Below are 25974 nucleotides of genomic sequence, written 5' to 3' on the forward strand. Positions count from 1 at the left end.
AAAAGGCAACGATGAGAGAAAAGCTGAAAGTTCCAGTCGGCAACACTTTGTCAAACTGGCCAGCCCTCACATCCGACAGCTCAACCCTGCACTTCAAGGAATCGCTTGGACTGCCTGAGACAACACAGTATATTCTAAATAGCTCCACCTCGTCTTTTCCCGTTCCCTGTGCTGAGCAAGTATTCGTTCCTTCTAGATCCACGTGAAGATACTCGGGGTTTTATGGGGAGAACAAAAGCAGTAACCGTTACTTATTTCCAGGGACTCGGATGGTCGGGATAATTGAATCCACGTGTAAAGACCTTTGCCCAGCCCTCTAAGTTGCAGTGCTAGCCAACAACGGCAGAAGGAAGCAGCCCCTCAACAGTAGTCTCCATAGAATCAGCTTATTTTCTTGCCTCCCGCCTCGTCAAAACTTGCGAAAGCGATATATTATTAGCAACACGCCATGCTTCAAAACTAAAGTCAAGAAATACTAGTCTGCGTAAACTTTCCTTTTATGCTTACAAATCTACGAACAAGAAAGCAGTAAGCAGTTTGTCCTAAATTCAGTGAGGGCCCACAAGCCAAAACCAGGCGCTTACATCTACATCAGTACCCACCAGTTATAACGAAAGCAGAAACACCTTCACTGCACTGCTACGGGAATGACTGCGGAAGCTTTGTGACCTGCTGCCTTCTTCCCATCCCAAATTTTCCATTGACTCCCATGAGGGATTGGCGTATTCCCAAGTCCAGCCCCATCTTCTCTACAGTGTTGTCCTAAATCCCAAAGCCGAGACAAGCTGAGTAAGTGAATGCATCTAAGGTCTCTTCTTGTTCCTGTCTCTAGTGAGGGACTGGCGGGTGCTGTTGAAACCCAACTGCTTGCTCTCCTGTTTGGATCTCAACAGGTCCCATTTTAGAAACATCCTCAATTTTAGAAACATCCTGCTGAAGAAACAGCACGTTTAGCAGCTATAAAAACGACAGCATCTTTAAAATCCACCTTGTGAGAAACCGGTTTTCTCCTTCATTCCTGCCCAGGATTCTTTAATTCTGGACAATATTTTCGCCAGAAAATTTGGTCTTCGACGCACATTTCCTGCTTTAGCTTGTTTTCTTACTGGAGTTAATGGCTTTGGTCTTGAGACTGGAAAGCAAGAGGGGAAAAATTTCAGCCTGGTGTCATCCAAGTGACAGGGAATTCTCCCCTCTATTTCCCCCCGCTAAAAGTTACCTTCTCTTGAGGCCAGTGCAGGCAAATGGTATAGCTTGGCTCTCTCTACGGCCAGCTGCCTTTCAATTCGTGGAAGGATCTTGCCATATTGGGCTAATAGAGAATTTCTGGCAACTGCTCTGTCGGTCAAGCGATGATCACCGTCGTTCTGATGAAGGAAAAGCGGAAAGCAAAAGCTTAACTAATTACAAGAAGTTCCTTGCACAGACCTCTCCGTGCTATTTCGCATTAGTGAGCAGATTTCCTCTACGGGTGTGGGAAAACACCTCCACTGCACAGAACAGCGGCAAGTTCTACCCATCCGCACACACCGATTTCACCTGGTACTTTTAGCAAAGTGGAAGGAAGACTGGAACAGCAACAGAGCCTACAACTTGAAGTTAAAACAATGCTGGCACTCTGCAGAACCTTCTTCTGATAACACCTGTTATCACCTGCAATTTTCTGATATCACCTGCAATTTGCAAACGACTTACTACATAGCAGGCTTTCCCTTGTTCTTCCTGAAACGCCACTGCCCTGAATATACGGGACAACTGGAAATTACCCTGGACAACATGATGTGAAGATTAAAACAAGCAAGAAAAAGCGACCTACGCACACCACCTGGCCGCATGACAGTTTTCAAATGCAGGACCTACGACTTCCAAACCACCTTAGAAGTTTGAGTCACTGGAAAACTATGATTCCAGAAAACAGCAAACGCGTCACAAATCCAGAACACAAGTTCATGTAACACAAAATGTAATCTGTCTATTTTGAGAAATAGAGGTTAGACAAGAATTTTTGTCATAAAAGCCGTGAAATGAAAGTTGTGGAATTGGAGAGCACGCTATAACTCGCAGAAATTAAAAAAACAAAGAAAACCCACAGAAATTTAACCTGTGGACTGGCATCTAGCCTGCTCTCAGCTAGAAAAATACAGTTGCGTGCAAGACACAAGCGATGACATACAACCTACTCGTCATCCCACAGGAAGGAGTGACACAAACAACTTCCAGTAATCTAAGCCACGCATAACATACGTATCTCAATAACGGAATGGTAAGACTGGCAGATGGGAAAGATACATGTTTATTCCTCAGATGCAAACAAACTGTTCTCAGTGGGGTCAACAGTGGTGTGTAACATTTAATTTATAGCTTCATAGAGTAGCTTTGGAGTAGTGACGTATATTGGTCAACATTTAGCTTCAGCTGTAACCAAAGGTGTAGAAACTTATTCCGAGTGTTTCAAAGACTGGTATGAAAAAAACAAAGCAGGATTCTTATTGAGTACTATCCAAACCAGTTAGTAACACCCAGCAGAAACTTGCACGCTTGACAGAACAGAACTTTCACGCTTACCATAAGATTGACGTTCATGGATTGATTCAGCTCTAGGGCTGCAATGTAGTTGGCACGCTGCAGATGGTAGACTAAAAGGAATTCTCGATTCTGAACACCAGCACTGGTCCTTAAAAACTTCTCCAAACACTCCTATGAGAAAAAAAAAATCATTCCAAAAATCTGTTATGGCTCTGCCTTTTCTCTTTTCAAAGAGACAATGAACATTTTTCCTTGCTCCCACTTACTTGTTCGGTGTCTGTGAAAGGCAGCTTCAGCAAGTCTTCCATCAGGCCCATCTCCCGGCACATTTCGTACATGTGTTTTAAGAGGTCTTCTAAGTTTGCCTGAGCGGCATGTTGGTGCAACAGACCCCAAGCCTCCACCATGCACCTGTAATTAATTTTTCAGACGTAAAGGGATGTTAATAGCATAACCAAAGAGATGCCCCAAGAGTCTTGTACTCAAAGTTTAAAGGAAACTTAGGGGATGATGATTTCTATTCTTTGTTCTCCATTTTCACAAGATTTGCGTGACAAAATGGTGGGGTATATTTCTTTACCTATTGGAGAGCAACACAGTGAGGAGAAGCTGCACTTCCCCGCTGCTTGCCGTGGGTGGCCTCATCAGCTGGATGTATCTGAGGGCTTGCCCATGCTCCCCTTGGCACAGGAGGGACTGAATAATTCTCTTGTGCTGCCATGACACGGTTTTGATTGTAGCGGGATGAAAGAGCAGGGCCAGTGAATTCTGTACAAGTTAGAGATCGGGTTTTAAAATCATTTTCTAGATTATAGCTTTGTACTGCAATGTATGTCTGACTCAACTCTACCATACTTACTTCGTAATCATTGTGATCTAGAAGCCAAAAACCTTCAACAAGCTTAACAAGTCCCCAAGGCATGCCAAAGGCAGTTGCGAAGGAGTCGATTGAAGTTTCTGTCTCACTCGGAAAGGAACGCTTGATATCCAGCAGCAAGTAAATTGTCTGACATCAGGTATCTCATTAAGGCTAATCAGTTTGTAAGACCAAAAGTTTATCACATTACCTTTAGAAAAACATAATGAAGTAAGAATATAAAAGTGGTAGGAAGCAGAAAATACATTCAAAACATTGGAGCATCCAACGCTCAATTATTACAGCAAATAAATTCCACAGTTGGGTTTTTCCCTCATGTCCAGCGTCTATAAAACAGTGTAAATTGTGGCATCCTTACAGGACAGCTCAGCTCCGAATGCTTAAAACTGGATTTAAACCAGTATGCGGGTCACTCATTGGTAGCGTCATTTTCTCTTTCTGACGTCCGTTTTTAGGGACATCATCTAACAAAACAGCTCCGGGCTATAAGCGTTTCTAAGCCCCTTGCTCTCTAGGCTCCCCTCGCGGGTTAGGCAACAAACAGCAAAAGCAAGGCTGTGTATTTCAGCAGCTTAAAAATTAAGTTTCTGCCCCATGACTTTTCTCTTCTCCCTGTTGCTTATTCCGTGTGCCTGCACTTTCAACGGAACCAAAGCAAGCACCGTGAGCTGCGCTGGAAAACCCGTGATTTCAGCAAAAATCCGGTACTGGTAAACCACTCTTAGAAATCCTTTTGCTCTGAAACAGAAATTGTTTTATAACCCATCATGGGTGTTTTAGACAATTTTAAACGGTGTTTAAATTTGGAGAAAAACTAAGGACATTTTATATCTTCAACCCTTATTACTAAAACTGTTTTCTCCCTATCGGAGAAGACTTTTGCAACAAAACGTTTAAGAAAAAAGTCATCAAAAATCCACAGTACAAAGAAATAAAACAGCGCTTCTGTCTACAACTTAACGCTAAACTAAATGTTTTCACTTGCATCGTCTTTGAAGCATAAATGAAAAAATGTCATGAAACAGGTCGGCGACCAACACTGAAGAACATTTATGTGCATCCCCTGGAGGTGTAATAAAAATAACTAGAAAGGATACAATTGCGTGTTTGCAGTTTTCTTCAATGTTTTCTAGCAAATAGAGATCCAGCAGTGCCTGAAATGAAAAATTAACAGTTCTGAAAAAACGCCTGTCTTCCCTAAATCATTGGCTTTTGGGTGGGGTTTGGCGGGGAGGGCGGCCGTTTGTTGTTGTTCTCAGTGAACAGGACACTCACATGCAAACTGGCAGGCGGGTATTTCCCAGTTCCTCCTGCATCTCTCCGCCACAGCTTCTCCACTTGGTCTCCTAACTGGGAAACCATTCCATCAACCATCAAGCAGTCCGAGTCCCATTTTCCTCTGGAACAAAAGGTAGCAAGGATTTGGACAGAGTTAAACACTAATTCCAGCCTCCCGGTGTAACGGCTTTCCTCCAGTCTTCTGCTGACTGCAGCCCTGCCCTTTCATCTCCCGATGGCACAAAGCAGAAAAAGGACACTAGAGGCTCTGTGCTTCGAAGGAACACACGAGCCTGTATGTAAGTTACTTGAGAAGTAAGCCAAGGAAGATGAACTTTGAAGTCAATACCTCCTACCCTGCAGCTTCCACCTTAACTCACCTTGCAGCCTCTTGGTCACAGTGCCATCGCCGAAGCTTGGTCAGGTCTTTATTCAGTTTTCAGTACAATTTCCAAAGAAAAACCTATTATCGGCTAATCCAAGGCATGCCGCCTATGTGCTAGGCAGCTAGTCCAGGAAAGAGAGCTGACGTTAGCAAGTGACTTCTATCCGACAGCCAGGAGAGTGCGAGGCGTGCCAACTCCATGTACCTCCAACCATCTCACGAAATCACACCACGTACTTGTGAGAAGGGGACTTAGGCCAATACAGTTATGACCCTCTATTACCAGTCAAGGACGGAGATGATTGTTTTTTAAAAAACACACTTTCTTCTGCTTCCAAAACAATTGTTCTGTGAACACCCTGCTTTGCTGAACTGGAGGTGACTGATCCTGTCCTAATCACATGGCCTTTTTCAGTAGTCAGAAATTATACACATTAGCCAATGAATAAAGTAGACTCCCGAAAAATGATGATACCAACCAGTGGTACTAAGCAGAGGTAGATAGCAACGTTTTAACACAGGAAAGTAACCTCTCTGTTCAACAGAACACGCGTGTCACTGAAGTCAAGAGTATTGCTGGCAGCGGCATTACGCATAGCCCATGCAACTGTTGAGATAAAAGCCATTCCCTTCCACTTCTGAATTTGCCGTGGAAGTGTTCTAGAGTCTTCCTCTAGCTCTTACCTTGATAAACGCTCAAGTTTCTGTCGGTGACCAGTATAGTAGCTCTCAATCAGAGGATAATTGTAGAAAGGTCTTGACAAACGCGTATCGTCATCTACAGGCAACAAAGCAGAAGCAAGTTAAAGCAGTCATATCACACTTGTAAACGAAAATTTTTGCCTAAAGAGACAGAAGATCGTACAAGCTAAGCATCAAGAAGCCTCCAACTCTGAAAGAAGCCAATCCTCTTTCTGCCTTTGCTAAAAGAACTCTAAGAGACAAGACTCAATTCCTTCTTGCCCCAAGTGCCGTTTCAAGGTTACAGTTCACGCAGCATTCACAACATGTAGGGTAAGCTGAAGTTCACTATAAAAAAAACCACCCAGTTCTCAAAGGGAATGGTTTTAAAACCATTGTTTAAAACAATTGTTTGTGAGACAATTAAGGCTGACAATGGAATTTCTAATCCATCCAACTAAAGAAGGATTTCCAAGGTGTACTTTCTCCTCAAGCAACTGATAGAAAGTTCAAAACATGCAGGTAATGCTCTCACTCTAAAAACAAGCATTCCGGTACTTGTTGTTTAATAGTACTTTGTTTAAAATCTCAAGTAGTTCAAGCTGTGGACACAAGCAGCGCCTTGACGTCAGGGGTCCATTGCTATTCCTAAAATCCACCCAGGAAAGAAACTGCCTGCCTCATTCTACGCCGTGTACTTGACAACCCAGCAAAATCTCAACTTCACCCACAGAACTTCAGCACACCCTGCCACTGAACCAGCACGACTTCTTCCTGACGAAACCGTTACAAAAACATGGCTAAGCACGCGTTCGTGGGAGTCACTCACTGGATGGTCGCCTTGTTACAAACGTATGACAGGTCACGCTTACCTAAACCCTCTGGAAGGAGACCGGATCGACAGAACCAGATGACCACTCGTGCATACAAAGAAATGAGGCCGGTTACCGCTTGCTTATTTGTCACGTCTGCAAAACCTGAAAAAAGGCAGGAGATGATTAGCGTTATGCAATTCTGTTCATTTTCACAAAACTCCCTTCATCCTACTAAACCAAAAGTATAAAAATAGCACATTAGAAATCTTTGTCTTTGCGTTTTTCACGCTGTATCGCTTTTTTATTTGAAGAAAAACCCCACTATCACCACCAAAACAAAAAGCAACCCCTATAAAGAACTAAACTCACTAAAGGCTAAAATAAAAAAACAAAAAAAGCCCCAAAGCCTGAACTACTAAATGCACGCAGGAATAAGACATCTGTTTCTCACGTAGCAGAGATTCTTCTGATAGCAAAGGGATATTCTTTTCTTTTCTCAATAGGCCAAGAACCATTTCTAAGAGAAAAAGCTGTAGAAACTCAAGTAACTTACTTTGCACGTTACTCGTTTACGCTTCCTTCGTATTGTTTAGCAATTTGCAACACGGTGTCTGCATGCAACTAGAACTTGCTAGCTAAGAACTCAAAGGAATAGTTTTCAGCAATACCACATTCGCTTGCTGTAATTTCAGCCCAGTTGCCTACAAAGCTTCTCTCTGGATGTAGCCTCCCCCACCCCCTTGCATGAGCTCCACCATAAACTGTTGCCCTGAACTCCATGCGTGTTTTGTGGTGGTCCCAAGCGCTCAGCTTTAAGCCCCTTCTCCCAGCTAAATGTGACTGTCTTCCAATCCTCAAAAACAACAAAAGCCCATGTTGCCACAATTCCAAATCTTAATAAAACATACCAAAGATTTTGTAGCACTACTACAAACCTTTTTCAGTAAGCTCTTGTGCTTCTGTGAGAAAACAGTTTAAGACCGTGCTAAGGTTGCTCAAAAGCAACTGGCAGCGCTGGAGAGACCGTAATGTCTGGGGGTCAATGAAGTTGCAAGAGCCATCAAACAGCGGAACACCTTTTCAAGAATAAATATTAAATCGTTAGCCGACAGAGCAATTCCAGAGTTTCAAGGCGCACTTCAAGGACCGCGTGCAATATCCTATAGCGGCGTATTACTGAGGAAGCTCAATCAGAAAGAACGACTTTAGGTTTGCAGAATGACTACACTAGTACTCACAGATTTGGTCAAATTCTTCCTTTGTAGAGATCACTTGGTTCCATGTCCACTCAAGAACAAACCGTAAATTACCAGCAGACCTTGGCTGCTCTTTAAACAAAGAGAACAAAAAAGAAATGAATCAACAGGCTCCAACTCAAAGAGGTACCACGTAAAAAACCAGCGTTCGAAGTATTACCTTCAGATATCCAATGTTTAATGCATCCAGTCAGAAGTCCCACAGAACCTGTCTGGACAGCAGCTGACAATACTGCTTCCAGCTGCTCCTCCTAAACGTAACAGACAAACTCAAATGAGAATCTTACCTACTTGCACCATGTGAACCATCAACAGAAAATGTTTCTTTCTAACTGCATACTCATTCAGACATCACAAAGTCAATCAGGACACAGGCCAGGAATGCCACGTCCTTTCTCTTAATTCCAGCCACAGGCTGGACTGCTCACTGCTCTGAGGAACACATTAACACACTTTTCCTCTGACATTTCAACTTACTGCAGCCTAATTCTAATCTTTCTTCGCATGCCTCTGCATTACAGTCTTCACGTACTGAGTTCCAACTTACTACGTCCAGAAACATCCTCTGCTAATACGCGTTACACAGCTGTGCATATAAGTTTGCCTTCAGGAACGCAGGAAGGGGACAGGACAAACACAACTGTGCAACGTTTGCATGGAAACAGTGAAGCTACGGCCAAGCAGCTTTCTAGACTATGAAGACATGAAGCAGTTCTGACACCCAAAACACTACGTTGGAATTTTGTAACGTGACAGAAAAGAAGCGAAACATTTACATCCTAATGGTTTAAATGTTAGGCTCTTCAAATACTGTATTATAGTGTAGTGGTAATCCTTACAAGGATAAATCACAGCTATGCACAGACGCGCGATATTAAGTAGTAGCTTATCTCAGCTGGTGTTCTCGTACTTCTCTCAGGTGAGAGGACCCTTCGTAAGTTTTTACTTTGGTTTTTGGGATGGGATTTGTTTGGTTGGTTGGGTTTTTTTAAACACATTCAAAAGTATCTTTCCCCTCTAGGCAAAATCATGACATTCAAAGCGACTTCTACACATGTAGAACACACATGTGATATTGCCATCTTTTTCTGAAAACTGGTTTCAGACAAGGAAACACACCATTGGCCAGCTTGCCAAGAAATTTCTTTGAGCTACCACACTGTGCAGAAGCGTTCATGTCCTAACACACGTCCACAAATGTGGTGACGAATGCAGGAGACAGGAAGAGGAGGGCAGCGGGAAGGCTGCTCTCCCCTTCCTGCTGATTGCTCCAGGGAAAGGTTGGTGCATTGCAAATGGAAAACCTATGGCAGGGGGAGTGAAGTCACTGTGGTGGCATAAAGCACATAGAAGGTAGCGAGTGTCATGAGATAAAGGTGATTAAGGTGTTGCAGCTGCAAGAGGGCAGTCTCAGAGGAGCAAATTGGGCTACTGCAGCACAAGGCAGAGGCTACAGAGGTGAAGATCCGCCCGGAGAGGATGCAGAAAAGCCTACCGATGAAGGGAAAACGAGGGCAAGCCGTGAAGAAATTGCCAGGGAGAGCTGACAGCAGTAATCCTTTACCACAGCCCACTTCCTTGGAAGCAAATGATCACATACAGTGACAGGGCAGCAAGCCGACGTCTGCAAGAGCTCGCATCCCAGTGAGACGCCCCCATCGTCGGCTACTGCACTGAACCACTGCTTTGAGAAACTGACAGGGATGGGGGTTACTCTGGGGGACACATGCGTTATGTTGGGCATGACCAGCACTGACTGCACGCTTCCTTGTGCGCATCTGTGTGTGGCACCGAATTAAGAGAGGGGTCTCTAAAGACAGATCTCTTAGGGCTGTTCCCAGTCAAAGTCACTACTTTGGATCTAAGGATACGATTACTTCTGCTAGCTCAGGTCACGCCTGTATTTCAACGAAACTTTGCAAAGAATCCAAAAATTGGAGTATCGTGTCTTGTAGCCCCTCCAGCCCTGTCAGACCAGATGGATGTATTTCCCCCTTGATTCCCTCATAGGCACTCACCTGACTCAAACTGGATGGCTGGACATCAACTGGTCTTGGAGACAGCAAGCCAGCTACAAGACACCTATTGTAGCTATCCTGAATGGCTTCCCATATTGAAGGACCAGATTTCTTCAAAAAATTCAAGGTCTGAAACATCGATCGAAAACCACAGATTAAGACAGCATTGTTATTCCGTCACTACGCTTCTGGATAACCTCTAAAAGGAAGAATCTAAATGTTCACTGACACCGTCAGACAGCCTGAACCACTAAGATGCTTTAGGTTAGCAATCTGCGTAATTAAGTCTTTTCTACCTTCTCTGTCTATACACAGGCCTTGCTCTTTCCCTCAACACTGACACAAAATACATTCTATATAAGCTCAGCTAACATGCAACTTCACGCTTTGGAAGATCCTTTCCATGCCTATTCGTATGGAAGCCGATTCATGTTGGAAACATTTAGTGAGCTGAAACTTCACTCAAAATTATCTGTCACAATCTGTGCCGTGGCTCAGAAGTTATAATTTGGCCGAGTTTGGGAGAAAACAAAATTTTCACTCCTCAAACAGTTATGTGGTTTTTCATTTTCTCCATTCCCTCCTTTTTCAAGAGAATTGGGGATCAAAACTCTAACTCAAGACTATGCAGGCAGTTCGACTGAGGGGCAATAAAGAAGTAACACCTTTCCCCGCCTTCTACAGTGGTTTTGTTCTTGCTCCTGGAGCAACGTTGCGTTCCTTTCTAGACATTCAATCCCCGATCGTGCTTCAAGAGGAGACAACGGCAGTTGTACAGTCCCAAGAGGGGACCTAAAACATTACCATTTGCATACAACTGGCGACAGGATACAATTGCAACTATGCGTGTGGACGGGCAGGATGAGCATGAAACGGTCCCTAACACGGAAAGCAGTGCAACAGAAAACTTAGAAAAGCTACATCTCCTGCCACTCGCAATAAAGATACAGTAAAAGATCACCTCCTTCTGGAAGCCGGTGCAAGTCATGTGAACGACTCCGGAGGTCAGCAAGCACGTACCATCTGCAGAAACAGGGAACGTTTGACAACCTTCCGTACTCTCACAGTTATGCCATGACCAGTTTACATTTTTTACACACCGGTATCTAGAAACATATAAGCTTTGAGCTTCAGTTCACAGTCATTTCAGGCTATAACCAGCACCACTTCACCGGCTACATTACAAAAGCACCAAAACTCAGCCGGCTGTCAGATATGTTTCACAATAGTAAATACCTTGTCAGTACAACGCGATCAGAGTTGGGTTTGGGGGGGACTGGGTGTTTTTTTGGTTTGGTTTGGGTTTTGAATGACAAACAATGACTGAACAAGAGAACCAATGAATGGCATTTGACCTCATTTTAAGCTTATCACTCTCAAAAGCAGTGAAATACCTACCAAAGTTATAGTTGCCTGGATGAAAAAACCGCTCAGGTGGTGGATAAGAAGGAGGAACTCCCCGACTTAGACTCCGCTCATGGACCAGAATATCCAAAAGGAGCTTCGGAGAAGTCACGCTCACTACGGTATCCAGCGACCACAGTGCAAAATAGGGGCACTCATGAGGGAATTCTTCCGGCCTTAAAGAAAACAAGCGCGTAAGCTAAATGCCGACATTCAAATGAATTATTGGCAGGCATATGGAAAACTACTGAAGAAAAATCTACCTTACTGAATCTGGCATTTGAGCAGAATACCAGCGATTAATGTCAAATACACCCAGGTAAGTAGATGGTTTTCCCTGACCGTACGTATTCACTTGCCAACTGAAGACTGAGACACTGGTGTCAGGAGACGTGACTGTAAAAGACAAGACATTGTTTCTGACTTGTAGAAAATACGATAGATCCGATAGTTTTAAAACACCACTTTCTATTTTGGCTTCATTCTGTTCTGTCACTCGTGAAACACAACACTTCCTAAGACTGATTACAGTAATTACGGAATAGCAAACATCTCTGTGATAGGTTTCAGTCACACTGCCCCTTTTTCTTGTCCCCTCGTCCAGATCACTGGTCAAGATACTAAAGAGAAGTGGCCCCAGTGCAGTGCCCTGGGGAACAGCACTTGTGACGGGCTACCATCTGGATGCAGATGCGGACATCGGTTTGAAGAAGGGAAAAAATTCTGGTAACATTCCTAAGCAATGGAGAGTTTGAACTTCTTGTTCAAAGATGGCAGCTGGAGGAGTAAAACGACTGACCATCATCATACAAACGGCCCCACCATACATCGCGATAGCATGTCAGCAAGCATAAAATAAAACCCACTTTTTCCCTTAAAGAAGTCCCACATAACTTAAGCATCCATTTTTTCTTCGTAAATAATCCCAACAGTCTAGTCTATGCAGATAGGCAAGACTTTCAGACTGTGGGGACAGAACAGCATTCGTTGCTTAGGTTCCAAAAGCACTTCTTTTAAAATCACCAAACACGGACATCAGAACAAACCTTCATTTACGCTATCCTCTCCGTCAACGTCGCTGCGGAATTTTTCGACAGTCTGGCAGCTGATTAATTTCGTACTCCTCGTCTGGCCTCTCAAGGGAAAGACTCCACCCGTGAGATCTAAACTGAACTTTTTGCCACGGTATTCCAAACCCTGGGGGAAAAAATCAGAGAAGAGAGCAAAGGTCATTCTAAGATAAAAACATACATTATGGCTAAATATGAAAGACAGTCTAACAGAATAGGCTTATTATACTGTGTATTTCGCATGAGCCTATTTCTGATGGTAAATAGAAACTACGCCTGACATGCAAGAGAATGCAGTGTCAAATCGTAACGGGTAAGTTTGGCTGTAAAGGCTTTGCACTTTTTCAAAATTTAGAATTTCCCTAACATTATTCAGATCTAAACATGTTTTGCAGAATTCCTTGCGACATCCAAGAATGTTCTTTATAAAAATAAATATATCGCTACAAAGAGATATCTAAAATGATGCAACACACATGCATGCAAAGCTCTTTGCTCCATGTCTTGATTGCAGAACTGATGAAGTTAGAGAAGCCCCAGCATTCGAGCAGCTAAAGCTGTCAAGAGGTATTTTCTATGGGCACACCACCAGAGTGACCGTGCACCCCTCTCTAGTTACTGTGAGAACTTCATACTGATTAGCAATCTTCTTTCAAGCCACGTAAGCTATGACAGCTCCTCCTCTCATCTTGTCAGAGACTAACGGGTGAAATATCCCTCAGCTCCTTCACCAAGCACAGCCAACAGCAAAAGGGAAAACCAGAAAGGACACGGGGTGCACGTGGCCAAGGCTTTTAGCATCACGAATTACTACACAGTAAACAAACTAATTTTGAGATACACAGAAACCCCGGCACGATTGTGTTGAACCTCTGATAGTGCCATTTTTTAAGTAAGCGTGAAGTGAAATACCGTCTTTCCAAATACAGCATTCATTCAAACTGTCTACCATACAACACATGAACGGGTGTACTGGGGACAAATAGCAGCTCTATAAATAAAAAAAAAAAAAAAAAGAGGGAAAAAGAAACCCAACCCACACAACCCATAAACTGATAACGCCACATTCTACCCAAGTTTCCTAAACTTGCAGAGCTCTGAAACGAACTGGCATGAAACCACACATTCCCGTATGATCTCATAGGATACATCTAATTCACCTAATCTGAGAAGAGGCGAGCTTTCTCTTAATGATTCCAGGAAGTGTTACAAATAAATATGAAGGTTGTCTAAAAAGAAAAATTAAATAATTAAAAAAAGTCTTTCATAACTAAAAAGAAAATGTTTCTGAAGCAAAGCAGTGCATTTTAAACTTTCCACGCCAGGCAAAGTCATTCTAAGGAACTCCATTGTATGGGACATGTTAAGTAACGACTCCATTGACTAGCAAAACACAAAAACAAGTTTTCAAACGAGATGCACTGGTCAAACTCTGATATCAAAGTAGAGAGTGTATACTCTGCCCATCCGCAAGCATTGTGCAGAACGAGGGTAAAGATGCGCTCTACGATCGTGATTTGATGCACCAGATTTAGCAACTGCTGCGACAGTACAAAAAAGGTCTTTGGAAGCATTACTTAAACATACCTTTCTGTTTAATTACTTAAGCAGACTTAAACCAGCCTTGAAGGCAATGGAGACGAGAGTTTGACACGCATATAGAAAAACACAGTACCACATGTTCCATAAGTCCTATTTGTGACTTTTACCATGACACACAGTCAAAGAGGCACTCCTTCATAGCCTCAAACCTAATTCCTGGAACAAAAAGCACTGCTGTATTGAAAAAGTCTTCTGAGCTCCTATGAACTCTATCCAATGAACAAGGATCAACAGTAGATTCCTCCTTCTTTACTCAAACTTGGCCTAGCAAACGGGAGACACTTAAATTTTCTACCCCTGAAGATGGACAAGAAACTTGACTCAGACAGCCATGCAGGCAGACAGTCATGTAGTACTAACCAATCTGTGACTACAAGGAAGTGTTCTGAGACTAAAAGTATCCGCTGTGGAGCACAGGTCCCGCACACCAACAAAGATAAAGAGATAGCATCCAGCACGCCATGAATCACTGGAAGATCCTTCTACTTGGTCACCGTGATAGATAATGCATTTTAAAGAAACACCACCTTTTCCAAACACCTAACCTCTATCTATGCAAAAGCAACAGTGCCAAATGAGGAAGCACCTTTCCTACACATAAGCAAAACACTCAAAATCTAAATTAATCCAAAAAAATCAAAAGGCACAGTCCCTACAAAAACCAGAGTACCACGATACAAGAGTCACCCCTGTTTCGTTCCATAGCTATTGAGAATATGCAAGAGAAAGTACCAAATCAGGAGGAAAGACTTGCTCTGAACTAAGATTACTGTCCCCTCAAAAAGATTTTGGAAGACTTCCAGGCGTACAACTGAATGGAATTACACATCTAACAGATGCGCCTTGTCTCTGTTAGCTATCTGAGATACAATGATACCTCACATCTGTATTTTAAACGCATCCTCCTTGGAGCCAGATCTAACATTTAGGTACACTCTTCTGACCAAATTACATATTTTCCTGGCTTTAAGAGTAGATTGAATAGGTCACCCAGCCAAAAAGAAGAACGAGTTATCTTTACAGCTACTAAGTGTCAGGATCAACACTGAAGAGACACTGTAGGTGCATTTCATGTGAGAAGTCCGGCTGACAAAGCTCTAAGGGAAACCAAGAACATAAAACTGAAGATCAGCAAAGACTAGAGTATGACTGTATTTTAAGAAAGGGAGAGAGACAGAAGCTTATTCAAGTCCGAAGCTTGGTTAAACCAAGCGATTCAAGGCCCAGTCTTCTCTTCCTACATGCCATTCGTTTGGTATTTCAGAATAATTCTATTTGCAAAAGCCGCGTCCTCTTCAGGAATTTCATTTATACGGGCTCTTTGCAGATGAATCTAGCTGGAACACACGACACTGCAGTATAAAATGGTACGCCTTCTTTCCAAAAGGTATGGACAAAGGCCGTGCCCAAGAAGACTGAGCAAAACATTATTATTTTTTCAGCCAGCTCTGAAGTTTGATGGTAAATCTCACCCCTGTAACTCAACTGATACTCCCTTAGAGAAAATTACTATTGTCTGCTTTTCCCACGCATGCACCTCTTACCTCATACATGACTTGTCCTGAGGCCACGCGTTTTCTGTCACCAAACGCTAACTGCAGCAGGTGTAAACTCACCACATCACCTTCACTGAAAAAGGGATAAATTATGAAATTTGGTTACAAAGCTGCTTTATAGTCCTCATCGTCGTGTTAGTAGACCTAGACGTTTTCTTAATAGCATGCTCCTGCTGAAAAGAACACCACCTCTTCCCAAAACGTGATCATCGGCCACATTTAGCCACTGAAACATGAAGGAGGGCGTTTTGACACTAACAGCTTCAGGGGCAAAAGCCAACCGTACAATTGGAAAGCTGTAATATGTTGTATGGACTAAGAATTGTTGGAAATAGTTCTTCACAATGAAGAGTTCTCCATCAAAACTGCTTTGAAGTCAAATTTTAAAAGACTGCCACTCTACCAACAGCTGAGCTGATGGAATCGCTTGCTGATGCAGAAAGAGAGATCTCTCTGCCCTTCCCTTACCACCAAAGTTCCCCTCCCCCTCTTGCACACTCTGCACCCTTCCAAGTCCGATTTGATTCAGCAGAACAGCAGGAACCCATTGGCTTTTCTGCTGAATCGTTTTCTGCCAGGGGAGCTGCACTGGCTCACCAAGGCTCCACAGACTGCTGACGCTGGCACAAGGCCATCGGCAATACTGTCACCGCCGCCTTTAGGGGCGGCAGGCTGTTGTGTGGGCACGTCTGGTGTTCTAGATCTGCAGCCTCAACTGCTCCTAGTGGTATTTTAATACCACGGTGTGACTATCAAACAAATGATGAAGCAGTCATCGAGGAACAAAAGCAAACCATTTGAGAATGCGAGCAGAAGAATATGGCCACTGTTGCTTTGCCTTCTGACAGAAGGCAGGAACTAGTAGGTCCCTCTTCACGTCTGGTAAATCCTGTAAAAATTGCATTCTAAGTTTAACACCTTCCGTACCGGAAAGAATCGCAGACACACAACAAATACACATGTTCAACTGTATGGGAACAAATATCCTTAAAAACAAAAAGAATTAATTCAGTGGCTGATAGTTAAAGTTTTTATTCACCTTTCCTGCGTAGACTGAACAGCCCACAAGTAGCAACAATTGCGAGGATCATTCTCCGGCTCTTGAAAAGTGACAGCATAGACAGGAATCCTCCCTCCTTCAAGCTGAGAGTGGTGCCTACAGGTTTAGGGGAAAAAAAAAGCAAAACGAAAAAGAAAACAAAAGGTGAGCCTAGTGGCCCAAACACAGGTAGTTTCTCGTTTCTTGGACTACGTCAAGCATTGTTCTTCCTGACTTCTGAACCTTATTTGTACCTCCACACTCTACTCTTGCCACCTAATTATTCCTCCACTGCCTATTTATGCATCCAACAGCTTCTGGGGAGTCAGTGCAGATCTGCTGAAGGGAATCCCGACCAGAAGTTAGCCAAATATTTCAGGTGAGATTGCTCCTTCGGCCAAAGCTGACATGCAGGAAAGAATACATTTTTCAGGCACAGGTCAGCTATTGAGTTTTCATGTCTCACTAGTTTCACCCTGGACACTTTAGAGAATATCGGCACCAAAATCACATCACTGACATACTTCAGCCTTTCAATGGATGCCCCAGTTGCAGTAACCGGTTCTGAAAACCCCAGGAAGCATGCTTCCCACAACTCCTCAATCCACAGGCACAATAAGGAAAACAATCCTAGTCCACTGGGGAGAAGGCGGACCACTTGATCCAGGTATGACTGAAAAGTTACGTCAGAAGAGGATTTCTGAACGTGCCAAGATTATACTCATACTCATTTCAGTCCCTGAAAAAGTTCTCTTTACATCCACATACTTCCTTAAGCAACAAATCGAGAGCCCCACACCTCCAGGCATGGCCAAGTGTAAAGGCCTACTTACTCTCTCTTCAAAGTTTTCATATTCCAGAGCGACAGGTAGCCATCTGAGAAACCCACAACGAGCTGGTTGCTTCTGCTTATGTAGCACAGGGCTGATACTGCTGTTCCGGAAGCATTTTGTAGTTGAAAACAGAGACACCTCCCTTCGCTGGTCGCAGTTTCTCTTCTTTGTGCAACTTCAGCAGGATTTTTAGTGACAACTTCTAGATCTACACACACAAAACCAAGCAATAAATGAATACGTTATGCCATTTAGGCTGCATTTTAGGCACTGATGTGACAACCCCTATCATCTAATGCTACCGTGCCAGGCAAAATAGCCATTTATGCAACACTTTTTTTTACCATTGCCATTATTTATGTCTTCAAAGAACATAAGAACTCCCGGATCAGACAAGTATTCTCACTCACGTTTGAAAGCTAGGTAAAAACGTAACCAAATTCTTCCTGGACTCTGAAAAGCAGGAGTTTGGGCCTCGTGATGCAATTTGAAGTGGCACCTCGTGTTTGAAGTGGCACCAATTGCTGAAGCTGCTGTTGTAATAGCCAAAACGGTGTATGCAATCTGAGTACACCTATTCGAGATTTCATTCATCCAAATGCATGGGTGTTGGTAAGTGGGGTTTATTTTAAAAAACAAGCCCAAAATTTGCCCCAAGTCAATTAACACAAGCAGAAGAGCATTCCCGGGAAACAGGGCTCCTCCAACACAACTTCCTACCAGGCGGCCGCACCGGCTCACGTGGCAAAATTCCTACACCTCTCTGGCAAGAATCATAGTGGCACAGGGATCTTGGTGGGAGGGGGCATTTACAACACTGCGAGGAGCAGTCAGACACTCCCAGGTTTAATCAGGTCAGGACTATACGATGTCAAACTGCCACCTGTAACCAGTCGTCAGAAATGTCTGACACAAGGGTCTTCAAAGTGGGATGCATACTGTTTCGTTAGAAGACAGAAGTTTTCTTGCGTTTAAATTCATGTGGAAAAACTGCAGGCTTACCCAATGCTTCGATATCATTCTGAGTGCAGGAGCAATCATCCAAACTAAGGTCAACCAGAAGTAGATGGCCAGCATCTGTAGCCACTGCTGCCACCCCAAAGAGCCATCGCAGACTCTGATGGAGGTGCTGAGTGCTCACGCTGGGTCCTCCGTGATTCGCTATGGGTTCTATAGCGGTTACCTACAGGAAAACTACAAGTTACTATTTGAGCTCTTTGACAAGCTCAATAGAAAAAGTAAATACAGGAGCATCAAAGCATTGTTTGCAATTAGATCAAGAAAAGAGACAAAGACCAAAAAGCCCCGTACAAAAACCTGTTACTGCCTTCCATTTACCAGATTTCCTGCGGGTAAGTGACTTAACTTCAACTTAAATGGGGCATTCTATTAGTACAGCTTAGCAATTTCCATTTCCTACTTCGCAGTAATTAACTGGAGGAAAACACAGAAAATCAGTTATACGCAAGAAACTTTATCGTATTCAAGGGGCTTAAGACAGACAAACACAACTACATCGAGGTCTCCCACCGCTCACAGCCCACCAGCACCGCGATACAGTCTATGCCTTCTTTGACAAACGGGCGTTAGGATAAATCAGGGCTCGAGAGTCAGACGAGGCAGCGGCCAAGTTGCATGGGAGACACACCATTTCCATGGGAGTGAAACGTATTTAGAAAGCGTTGAAGGGAGAGACCAGCTTAGTAAAATTCACACTAGTCCGCATTTAGAAGAAAAGTAACAACCACATAAAGGAAAAGAAGCTTTAAATGCACACCAGCGCTTTCACGAATGTTGAGAAAAATGTTAAAAGCCAGCCTAAAGCAGCAGCTTCTCAGATAAAAAGGTGACTCCACCTAAAGGAGGAAGCGCACACTGCCCTTTCACGTGCCCAGCAGTCTGCACGCAACTGTCTCACAAGGCGAAGACAGACCTTTCAGCACACGTTGCAGCACATCCCAGGACAACACTGACTGCTAGAGCAGAGACACGAGCACACAAAGACTCCTGCGCTAAAGCTGCACGTATTTCTCTCTCTCAGTGACCCCAATACGAATGCTTACTACTAGTCATCACACTGTAGCATTACAAACAAACAAAACTCCACCTGTATTCTAGCAAGTCAAACCAAAGCAGCTGATGGAAAGCTGGCTAAGAAGTTAGTTAGTTAGTTGTTGCAGATTCTAAGATGATAAAAATGAATCTTGATCTTCTATTGACTTCCACCGATTCTTGTTTACATTAAGATAATGAGGCTAGGGGACACACATCATTTGAGTTTCTGGGTTACAGAAGACAGAAAACATCAGCAACATTACACCAGTGTGTCCCATCTACACAAACACACTAGTCAGAGAGCAGAGATTCAAGGACTGCAGGCTGAAAGGTGACCTCCCAACAATCTGTCAGATAACTCACTAGAGGCTCTTTTTTCCTCTCCTAAGTCAACAGAAAAATGTGTTCTCCTCAGCCTGCTTGCTAGGCTGAGCTTCAAGGCAATGTGTCGAAGTCATTTACAGCACAACTATGGAATTCTGAGCCATTTTAAAGACGGTATTTCTGATGGAAATCAAGCAATTAGGGCCAAAAAAAGGTGCTTTTCAATGCCTTTTTGTGGAAGGAGAGAATCAGGTAACTCTGTGCTCTACAATAAAACCAGAAAACTTGGTTTACTCTCAGCAAACTCAAACAATAATGGCACATTAAGCCCAAGATTTTACAGCAACACCGTCTTGACTGGATACTCTCAAGTGACAGGATGTTAACGCACGATAGAAAAAATACCTCCTACAAAGAGACGCTCCAAAGCTTGTCCTAAAACAGGCCTACGCAGCACCTAACAACATCAAAGCTTCGTTTCTCCAATTAAAAAGTACCTACCCTCCCGGGAAGAACAACTGCTTTAACCACTCTTGAGAGTCCAAGGTCGTACAGACAGAGAACACTTCCCTCTGCGTCTTCCAACCCAACCAGCAGTCCAGTTCTCTTCTCCCAGGAAAACTCCTTCACCACACGAACAGTGGGAGGCTGTTCATTGACTCCACTGAAACGGTACGCAGAGAGCCGCTCTCCTGTCACACAGTTCACCACCTCAAGGTGAGGACCACGTGCCAACCACGCCAGGCCGTTTCTCCCTGTGAGAGAAAAGAAAGAGGACTGAAGCAAATGTCCAACGGAAGACTGAAAACAGCTGAAAAAAAATCACAGTGCCTGCCCCTTTCCTTCAATAAACGTACCTAGCAGAGGAAGACCGACCTACCTCATTCTAGTCAATGATTCAAAATCACCCGTTGAAATCCCCAAGCAATCCCTCCTAAAATTAACCACCTTGTTATTTTGCATTTGTACTTGTCATTCCCGCACCGAAGAATCTGGGTTGTTTGGGATAAAGATGACAAGGTCCTGATCGACAGCCTTTATACCATATTCGCCTTGGTTTTGCTAGAAATGATCTAAACGCATATGGGAATACAAGTCTTAGAGCGTAGAGGAAGAATCGAAGGCATTTTGTTTCACTGAACTACTGCCAGCCCAAAGGAAGTATGAGCTCAATCCCTGCATTTACACTCAGGTAGATAGATTCTACCTGGTCTTAACAGAAGCCTAGACCTCCAGATAGGCACCCAGCTCTACTGTCACATCACCTGGAAAGTCCACTTCAAAGTTTAACTATACTCACGTTTTAATATTAGCATTTGTCATCGCTGAAGCACCCTTTTTGTTCTCTCTCTCTAAACAGGATGCCTCTTAACAGCACCAACCTGACACAGCTGATACGATGACCTGAGGCTTCAGGTAGCCTCCAGGCAAGAACAACTTTATACCGAGACCAAATTTAAAGGAAAATGCTCACCTCCAGAAAACCTCCCGCACAGCACCGAGCCGAGGGTTCCCTCATCTTCCCCAAGTGCCTGAAGAGTCACCTCTGGAAACTGCAGCAGACTGCTCGTTACCTCAGCTGTTAGGTCTCGCATTCTTCACTGTAAATACAGGAAAAAATTGCACAACTAGACTCACGTCAGCCAGAACTATTCTTGAGAGTGACAGAAGTTTCATCAGTATGCAGTGAAAAATCCCCTAGACGTCACCTCTAGCTCTTTTCCTTGCAAATAATGGCACTCGGGAGACTTTTTGCTCTCCCAGCAGAGCAAAAGGAGAATCCTTTGCTTTTCTGATGCCTGTGAGATCACCAACAAAAAGTGACCCAGACGTATCAACAGAGAAATAACAGGAAAAAGCCCAATACACTGAGTTCAAGTCTACTCACACAGGTTAGGAAGATGGGAGCTGAGAAAAATCAGATTTTAAAAAGCTTCTCAGTAACAGGTACAACTTTCCATTTGTCCTTTCCCTTGATTTCGTACTTTACCCTTTGTTACTTATTGTCAGTTGTCTTCTAGCAGCCAAAATTACCATTGGTCTTCACCTTAGGTACTTATGACTTCCAAACTATTTCCAAAGAAAGGAGCGTACCACGAGTCACAGGCTGAGGATAGATTTTTGCATTAAAAAGCTCCAAGAAGAATAAACATGGAGAAATTACATGTTCAAGCAGAATCACATTCAGCCAAGTCAGGGTTCAGGGACGTCAGTTTTGACTGACGGTAGTACCTGAAAATCCGTTTCAAGGGCCAACAATGCAATGGGCTTACTGACGAAAAAGCTAAAAATATGGCCAGCCGCAGCTGAAGAGATGGTTTCACAAAACATGCTGACTTCCCTGCCACCAAAAGAGAGGACTTGCCGCCGCCTCCCATCTCTCCATCTGCTCCTTTGTTCTACTACCGTACTCCTGTGGCTCACCTCGCACTGCCTTAACAGTGCCTTAGAGCACTTTAGGAGCCAAGTTCACTCCCTGAGCAGGCAGGAAACTCACCCAGAAAAGCAGGTGGTGTTCCACCAGCTTCGAGAGCTCAACTGCCTTGCAGAGACAACCAGCAAGCATAAGAGGTGGCACAAGGAAGGAGGCAGGACCACGCATCGGGAAGAAGGAGAGGGAATTTGTCCATCTCCTTTTTGTGGCAGTCAGCCCGGGCTGCTAGCTCATACCCGGGTGAAACGGCACACTCAGTTTGCAGGGAGGGCTAAAAACCCCTTCACTTTTAGAAAGGACACCACCCAGGACACAGTCAGGCATCTTTTAAGGCAACTTTTAACTCCCTCTTGCACGGAGAGACTCCCTAGCTCTCTGGGAAAGGCTGCAGCTGACAGGCGTCGTTCTTTCACTCCGCCAGAGGTGGAAGCTAAAGTGATTTCAGGGAAGGGTTATAAAAGGGTTTATAAAAGTTATACCAATTTTTGAATTGTTGTTAATGACTGGTTCCATGACATTTTCCCCAGAGAAACAGGAAGCAACTCACAAGCACTGGAGGAGCAGCAGATGGAAAAGTCACTTTCTGCACTCTCGTAGTCGTCAGGTTCAGTGAATTTGCACTTTGCCGGATTTTACTCCTGCAGAAAGAGGATTTAGCGAGTGAGTGAGCAGGTGATTTAGGGAGTACCACCGGGTCAGGTCTTTCCCGCTTAGGCAGAAAGCCTCCCCGCTCCCGGCGGTTTAGGCAAAAACCCTACATTTCATCCAAGCCCTAAGCTGTAGTCTAAAAAGCCACCAGCGTGACAGAGACGGTCTGTACCAGAATCCTACAATCGGCCTTATTTCACTCAAGTGCAGCCTACAGATTGTCTTGCCGAGTTTGTGCAGATGCTCCACAAGCACAAAGCTACAGCAGAAGGTGAGACGAGGAAAGAATTTCAGCTCTCTACCCCAACAGCCCCCAACAGCGAAGACCCTGTGTCTGATGCAGACCACAGATGTGACATCCCTCTCCATGAAAAAACAAACAAAACCAACACAGATCAGAACTTGACGCTGGAGCCACTTTACCCAGCTACCTCCTGCGGTTATTCCCTAACACGACTATACTTCCGTTCAAGAGTTGCAGTCCCCGTCTACCGTGGCGAAGCTCGCAGCGGTTCCCAAAGGCACTTCTGACCTTACGCTCTTTTTTACCTTGCTCGGTGCACCTGGACAGACAGACGTAGGCGCTGAGTGTCTCAGGACAGAACATACACGCAGCCTTCCCAGCACAGGGAGACAGTGGTGAGCAAGGCACTCCCAGCACACCACACCGCTCGCCTCTCCCAGCACGAATTCCAGAATCCCAGCACGAATTCCAGAATCCCAGCATCACAATGAAGAGAAAGGCCTTCCAGAATCACTGGAGGTCCTCTGGTCCAGCCCCCCTGCTCAGGCAGGGTCACCTACAGCAGGCTGCCCACGACCGTGTCCAGGCGGCTTTTGCGTATCTCATTCTGAAACATACTTTGACAAAGAGCAACCTGACAAGCCCAACTGCAAATGCATTTGCAACACGTGCAACAGGCCCGGCTTGTTGGTGACTCTCTCCTGCCAATTTAAGGCTTCTCTCCACCACACAAGTCAAGCAATACCACACCAGCAAAGCCTTGTCACCATTAGTTCTCTAAAACTGTATCCGACAGCTTCCTAGGTAGAAGGCACAAAATTAACAGAAGCCTGATTATGTTCGTTTCACTGTCTTAACAAAGCAAACCCCAGGCAGATCAATGCAGGAAAACCAGTTGATGCAGCAGGTGAACAAGAAGCTGTCCTCAGCAGAACAGGGTACGGTACTGTGTGCCCAAACGCCTGTGCCAGCTGCCAGCCAAGACCGATACAACCATCCAGAGGGAGCACCTGAACGACCCCGGTTAGCCATACACCCCACACAGGGCTCAGCATTCCCGACGGAATTAAGTCCCTAATTTTTATCAAACCCCCATCATTTTATCAAACATGATCAGGAAGCAATTATTAGATCTGAAAGACTGACGCCACGCTTCCTTTCTATTGGCAGAAGTTCCAGACCTGGAGTCACGGTTTATTAAGGAAGGGCAGAGAGGGGCGTGAGTAACAAATCTTAAAGATGACAAAAAGGGGAAAACATCAGACTCAGAAGACCAGAGGTTAATGGATCTGGCCGCAATGCCCGTTACTGGGAAACTCGCCTGAGCCACAGCAATGTGCTGGTGCTCCCACTCCTTCCAGGCTTCCTCCGGACGGGACTCCCACGTGGCCTGTGTGCTCCGGATCCGCCACTCATTCCCAGCCAGCAGAAACTCTTCTCCCTCCTGCCTGCAATAGCCTTACTTACACTGGGTTTGGGCTTTTGTCTTGATCAGCACTTGATAAGGGAACTGACTCTGAGCAACTGGATGTGCCCACGCCAGTGCTGCAGATGAGGACAGGGACCATTTCTCAAAGGCAGAGCTGTCTTCTTTTCTTCTCAAGTTTTTAAAACCAATGTGTCTGTGGAGAAAAAAACCAAACAGAACACCTTTGAAAAAAAATCCCAAGTCACAGCTATTAAGTACTACTCCTGTATCGCCAGGCAGAAATGCAGCGGTGCTGCTAAGATGCCTTAACCGAGCAGAGCACCAGCTGGCCAGCAGGCAGTAAGGGGAGAGCAGCCGCTGTCAGGGAGCGCCCACCCCAGACAAGGCTTCTGGGGGTCTTGGTTCACATGGGCCTCATCTCCGGGTCAGATGGAGTCCTAATTCAGACACAACAAGGGGTCTGCGTTCATCGGCACGTGAAAGCAATTCAGCTCTTTGCAGGACTGAACTGGTGCGGGAAACGTTAAATCTTCTGCTCCTGATATCTCCTCGTAGCCAGGCAGCTGCAGCCACGCGGTCACTGAGCCATGAACCGCGTTGGGACAGCAGACATCTAAGTGCCTGAGCTCTTTTCAGGGGAGCTGGAATAAGAAGGAATAATTAGTGCTGGAGTCCCAGCGAAAGCCTGTCTGGAAGGACTGCAAAGAGGGCCGTTTTCAGTTCTGAGCCCCAGAAAGGCCAGGAGGAGAGAGGGAACCTCCTCTTGCAGAAGGAGATGAGGGACTGGGGAAGTGGCCGGGAAGCAAACTGCTCCTGGGCAGGAAGGAATAGCTCTGTGTGGCACTGTCGCTGGGATCCGGCATCGGGAAGCAGAGACAACCAACGCCTGGCAGCAGGGGTCATCTGTACGCTCTACGTTTCAACTCTGTGCTGCATTGCCGGGAGAGAAAGGGAAGGAAAGGAGCTGAATTAAGTCACGCACACGAGAGAGACCCAGAATTCTCAGGAAAAAGAGCTACCTCCGTCACATAACTTAGCTGTCAAAATATACGCTGTGCGTTAATAAGAATACAGAATAAGCCCTTAATATGCTGCCCTCCCTTATTGGCACATTCACCCTTTCCTTCCTCCTCAGCTGTCAGTCACTTTGAGCTGGTATCTCTTCTCATTTTGCCCAGCACCTGACCGCAATTGGCACCGAGACCAGAGCGGGAAAAACTATGAAAGTGTGCCTTTCAGCGTATCGTCAGGTTGACAGAGTTCCTTCGTAACAGAGGTCTGCTGGAGTCTCGGCTGCTGTCTGTGAGCGTATCAAACGTATTACCTGCCATTGGATTTTGAAGGAGGTTTTTAAAATTAGTTTTAAACCCTACCAAAAATGAGATAGGGATTAACATGGAAAAGATGACCATAAAGTCCTTAAACGTAAAAGAAGAATCCTAGTGTCTTAGCAATCTGGCTATAAACTAACTCTTTTTAGCAGGTTAGCAATTTAGGAGA

The 25974-nt window shown here is 44.6% G+C and overlaps 1 protein-coding gene across 1 annotated transcript; it reads right to left on the bottom strand.

The window, feature by feature from the left end:
* Nucleotides 1-977: 977 nt before the first annotated feature.
* LOC141740525 (protein ELYS-like) lies at nucleotides 978-21314 on the bottom strand. Its single transcript, XM_074579351.1, has 24 exons — nucleotides 21194-21314; nucleotides 20221-20474; nucleotides 18343-18523; nucleotides 17341-17548; nucleotides 16508-16624; nucleotides 15457-15541; nucleotides 12287-12437; nucleotides 11504-11636; nucleotides 11235-11416; nucleotides 10798-10859; nucleotides 9837-9965; nucleotides 7979-8069; nucleotides 7801-7890; nucleotides 7498-7638; nucleotides 6620-6724; nucleotides 5751-5844; nucleotides 4679-4802; nucleotides 4501-4557; nucleotides 3386-3532; nucleotides 3107-3294; nucleotides 2793-2937; nucleotides 2566-2697; nucleotides 1220-1367; nucleotides 978-1132 (listed from the first exon to the last, which is right to left on the bottom strand). Exons 1-24 carry the CDS (start codon nucleotides 21312-21314, stop codon nucleotides 978-980), a joined length of 3240 nt encoding a protein of 1079 aa, XP_074435452.1.
* Nucleotides 21315-25974: the final 4660 nt, after the last annotated feature.

Source organism: Larus michahellis, chromosome 3 (assembly GCF_964199755.1).
Source record: "Larus michahellis chromosome 3, bLarMic1.1, whole genome shotgun sequence".
NCBI classification, from domain to species: Eukaryota; Metazoa; Chordata; class Aves; order Charadriiformes; family Laridae; genus Larus; species Larus michahellis.

Coding starts and splice junctions, on each gene's coding strand:
- LOC141740525 (XM_074579351.1), bottom strand. CDS start 21,314: ATGCGAGACCTAACAGCTGAGGTAACGAGCAGTCTGCTGCAGTTTCCA. Junction 9,966..10,797: donor GCACCGGCTTCCAGAAGGAG/GTGATCTTTTAC, acceptor TCGATGTTTCAG/ACCTTGAATTTTTTGAAGAA. Junction 6,725..7,497: donor ACAAGAGCTTACTGAAAAAG/GTTTGTAGTAGT, acceptor GCCTTTTTTCAG/GTTTTGCAGACGTGACAAAT.